The sequence below is a fragment of the Acyrthosiphon pisum genome, chromosome A3 (assembly GCF_005508785.2).
Source record: "Acyrthosiphon pisum isolate AL4f chromosome A3, pea_aphid_22Mar2018_4r6ur, whole genome shotgun sequence".
Lineage (NCBI taxonomy): Eukaryota > Metazoa > Arthropoda > Insecta > Hemiptera > Aphididae > Acyrthosiphon > Acyrthosiphon pisum.
In genome coordinates, this window is record NC_042496.1 from 27686073 (window position 1) to 27691295 (window position 5223).

At 30.5% G+C, this 5223-nt stretch overlaps 1 protein-coding gene across 1 annotated transcript in view; it reads right to left on the minus strand.

Annotated features, from left to right (window-relative positions):
* LOC100160035 (putative glutathione-specific gamma-glutamylcyclotransferase 2) overlaps positions 1-4926 on the minus strand; it is a 10908-nt gene extending 5982 nt beyond the window's left edge. The window contains exon 1 of the mRNA XM_001945212.5: positions 4263-4926. Coding sequence (XP_001945247.1) covers positions 4263-4415 — 153 coding nt within the window. The 5' untranslated portion in view covers positions 4416-4926. The remainder of the gene's footprint in view (positions 1-4262) is intronic.
* Positions 4927-5223: the final 297 nt, after the last annotated feature.

The following is a 5223-nucleotide window of genomic DNA, read 5'->3' on the forward strand; positions in this document are numbered from 1 at the left end:
TTGTGAACGACAATTAGCCATGTCGTGCGTGTGTAAGACGGAGACAACAAATGTATGGGTAGCGTCCTCTTAACTCATCCCCCATGCCAACACGTGACGTGTGCACGCTCCATTTTGAAAAAACTCTGTGAATTATCCAGCTTATCTCATTTGGCTGTCATTTCTTCTCCGTTTCAAAATTCTTGATTAATCAACATTTTCATATTTTTTTTTAAAAATTTTATCTACTAATCTACTATACCTACTACTTTAATTACCTAATTATATTGTTATTACTATTATCGTGTCACTATTAACATAATAATTGGCGAGCTGTACCTAAATCTACATTATTTTTTAAATAAACTCATGTAGGTAATATTAATAAATATTTTAATCTAAATAATTTTACGGATCCTCTGAATAAAATTACATAATTTGCAACAAACAACTATTAAAAAATATTAATTAAAAATTAAGACGATTGTGTTTTTTAAACTGGCGGTGCTAATTGACGATGTAAAAATAATGATTACCTACTTCATCGGATTAATCTAATTTACCGTAATATCACGAATATATAGAGCTTGAGTAAATAATTGTAATATTGTATACACATAAACAACCCAATATTTTTAATTATAATGGTTACTGCCTTACCAGTTAATAGTTATATAGTAGTTAGTAAAATTAATGGTTCAATATGGAACTAGTCATAACACTTTATACAAATAACAAGATCTTATGAGGACGGCGATTGACGAATAACAAAATCAAACTAATTAACTATGAATAATATATTATATTAAAAATATTTAGCCAACAATAATTGTTAAAGATTTAAAATGTAGCTTAACCAATTTGTTCGATATAATTGTATTGGACTCGTTCCAATTCCTTACATAATATAATGTACATTATAATTATGGACTATAATTATAGGTGCTATTTTATAATCAACGATATTAAATTCCATAAGCTTGTGTGAATATATAATAATGGAAAAACACTTGCTTTTTGTCTAAATCATAAAATAAATAATGTTAGATCCTATTAGTCCATTGTCCGTCTTAAAATAAGTAACAAAAAATAAAAATAAATGTACCTAATATTGCATAAGTAACGAATAACATATCTATAAAGCGTTATATGCAGTTAATGGTTTAATATTTGCTTATACATGTAATGTGTATATTTATTATACAGATAATAGGAATTTAATGGTTTAGAATTTATATAGAAACACTTGAACGTATTGAACGTAAAGTTTCTTACTTAAAAAAAGGAAAAATAACATCATCCCATATCATTAAATTTTTATTTTTTTATTTTCAAGTTTATTTAAAAGTTAAAATTCATAAGTATTTTATAAAAGTTAATAATACATTAATCTCAATAATTTATTAATCTATGTTTATTGTTCATACAATTGTAATAAATAATTTTACCTGCCTAATACGTATACGTATCAAAACTTTTAATCTAGTATCAATTCTAGTTTTTTACTTTCGTTTACTTTAAAAAAGAAAAATTATTTAACCACTTTATTTTACATAAAATTATTCAAAAATATAACCACATTACGTTGTCTACATAATATATGGACATAATATGGTACATAAAGTGTCATTATGAAAGTTAAGTTATTTTTTAATTTAAAATGACACATGCAATATTGCAATTAACATATCATCTAAGCAATATTGCGAATAGGTTTGTCGAGGACATTTTTTTTATGAAAGAATTGTATACATAAATTGATAATTATTTACATTTTTTTCTAGTTTACCTTTTAATTTTATTATGATATTATGTCAATAATATTATGTTTTCAATACTAATATGATATCGCTGAATATTTTAGCTTTTGAAATAATTATTTATTAAATTCAATTTTAAGGAAAACAAGATTATACAAATATCCAAAAGGCTTTGTATTTATAAACATGATCAGGTGCTGATTAGTCATTACTTATAATATTAACAAATAAAATACAATACAAGGGACCTCATAAAATAAAAACTAATTTTGTGAAATTAAAAATTTCAATTTTTACTTATGCATAATATTGACTTTAAAAAAATTGTTCAAATTAATGAATTTTATGTGATTTAAATTAATGATATATTAAAATCTAGAGGCTATAAGTACATTTATTTTCATTTTGTGAAACCCGTTTAACAAAAATATTTTTCCTATATTTATAGCATTAACTATTACGCGTTAAAATACATTAAGTATTTGAATATTGAATTCAATGTATTAATTACAGGACTTCTCAAAATTATATTATGTACAATTATTATTAAATAACAAATAAACATAAAATGCAATAACAATTTTACAAAATGTTTGTGTTTTCTGTTAAATGTATAGTAGCAAAAAGCCTAAAACACATGCACACAGCGAATGACGTAAGAATAATACTTATTAATACAATTTTTACAACAATCAATAAGTAATGTTATTTATTTAATTTTTTACAGATATTTAATCTACAATAACTGTGGGAACAATTGTTTTTAATCTTTATTAATAGTTTTAATATTTTGTGTATTTTTTAGAATTATTGTTTATTAATTCTAAGTTATGTAAATTGTATAATTATATACCAGGAATCACAACATACGACACTTAAATAGTTTAATCAAACAAATATCGAAACTATATTACTTTTTATTACAAGCTGTGCTTATGTTACTGCAAATAATATTTAAATAAAAATAATGAATTCAAATTGAATGCTTTGATTGATTACTAATACCTATCTATTATAAAATATAATTATATGCAAGCAGTAGGTGAGTCTGAGACATTTCACTTGGGTAGTATAATATGTGGAGGTCATTTTTAAAAGAAAACTACACTAGTCTGCCTAAAATTCCGTGGCCCTGGGCCTTGAGTCATTAATCAACAGAAATTTAGACTAGATAACCAGTTTAATAAATTATAAACTATACAAAACTTAAGAAAGCATACTTTTCCACAGGTATAACTCAGCTCGTGAAATTTTATTAGCCATTAAAATATTATATAAAAGGGTGACCTTAATTTTAAACAAAGAAAATTTCTGTATCGATATTGTGACACAATTAGTTTAAGTAGGCATAACGTATAAGTGAAAGGCAATTTGGTGACACTGTCCATCTATGTGTATAGATTCTGCAATAAAACTAATAAGTAGAGTAAGTTGTGATGAAAATATAATAATCCAAATAAATTTGGCTTTTTAACGAGCTAAATTTAATTTGTACCAAACTTGACATTTAATATATATAAATTAAAGAAAAGACGCAACAAATCTATCTATACGAAAACTGTTCATGTTCATATTAGTGTTATGAAGAATTGTTATTTTCTTGTGGGTTAATTACCTACTGAAAAACCAGTTTGATTGAATATAGATATAAAAAATGCGGAAATGTATTCGTTGTTGGTGGCTAAATTAAAAATGCAAGTAAAAAACGTCTTAACACGATAATAATAGTAATTACAATGTAAGAAAAAATAATCTCGGCAGTATTGGTTTTTGCAAAATAGCGAAATTAATAATCTGAGAACCCCTTGTATCTCTATATACCTAGCCACAACTATACAAAACACATTCACAATTATTAAGACTAGACATGGGAAAAACTGCCTACTCGAATCGCCTGCATTGGAAAAAAATAGGAGGCCGTTCATGGTCATAATTTTATTGAAACTTGACAGTTAACAAGCAGTGCAAACGAGAGGAAATCGAACGTGGTCATCAATTTTCGTTTAGGTACGCGTACCGTAAATTATTATGTAAGCACTACAAACATTTTAGTATGATTATAATAAGGGACAGTTTCAAGTGGTTCGACTGGTATAGTCGATTTTTCGTAATATACACACAGAGGCCCTTCCAACAAGCGTCAGTTATAAAAGACGAAAAACCGTTCAAACGTGGCGTTAACGTTAAAAACCGTCACGTGGCTTACACGGGGTCGTGATAATTGTTTCCCCAATAAGGCGGCAACCACTCGGCGGTAGCGGAACCACTCGGCGATAGTCAGTGGTTCTCAAAACGGACGGGAAACAAAATGAAAACATTGCATCAGCCAAGCACTCACTCGGGCGGATGCGCTCAAGCGTGTACTTTTACACACATGTACACAATATGAATCGATATATACATTTATTATAATATATTATCTCGCGATAAGACGCGAAACAGACTACACGTGCGCCCGGGTAAATATTAAAATATATTAATATATTGTACTGAACTCGTAAACAGTAATAATAATGGCGTTACCTTTTCCTTGGTCCCTCGGTGTGCAATGTTGCCCTGCCAGAACTTCCTGGAGAAACCCTGCACGTAGCCGACCATGGAATCCTTGAATTCGAAACCCGGGTTCCAGCACAACGATCCGTATCCGAACACCCAGTACTCGGGATCCGCGGCCATGATAACTGTGGACTTCGGAGGGTCTGGTCAATGAGATATCGTACGACGTCCGCCGTGAGTCGGCAACCGAAGGCGTATAATAATAATAATAATAATAATAATATTATTATAAACCTAGTGGTTCGGTGGCATATGTGTCTCGCGCTGAGCTCGGCGGAAGATGATAATTCGACGACGTGTCATACGATATATTATTATAAAGTGATTGTTGCAGTGGTGCGATAAATAATAATATTAAATTTAAATGACACGAAAGCGCGCGAAATGTCAAAGTATGCGAATAATAATATTGTTAAAAGCGCCAAGCACGCTTCCAGACGTGCGCTGTCAAGTACGCCGAGCGGCGAGCGGTACTGGTCTGCGCGTCGCTCGTACGTAGAGTCTATTACAACGATATGATTTTTTTTTTTTCGACAACTAACGTAACCACCGTGTAACGGCGCGGCGGCGACGCGTTGTCCGATCGCGTCGGCCGACGACGACGACGACGACGACGACGGCGGTCCGGCCCCTACGGTAGCGGTGGTCGGCGGCGCGGCGTGATAATGACGTGCGATTATAATATAATATAATATTTTGGATTCTGCGCGCTGTCGCGTATCTTTGTGCCACCGCCGTTTGTGTTGATCACTAATAATAATAATAATAATAATGATAATAAACTCGCGCTAATAATATTGTTCGTCTGCAGCTGACGTTTGCGCTATCGCTGCCACCGGGTCAACAGACGTTTTCGCTGTGTATTTATTATTATAAATTTTTCTTTTTTAGACGGCAGGGGGAAAAAAAATTCGCTCGCGCAACACAA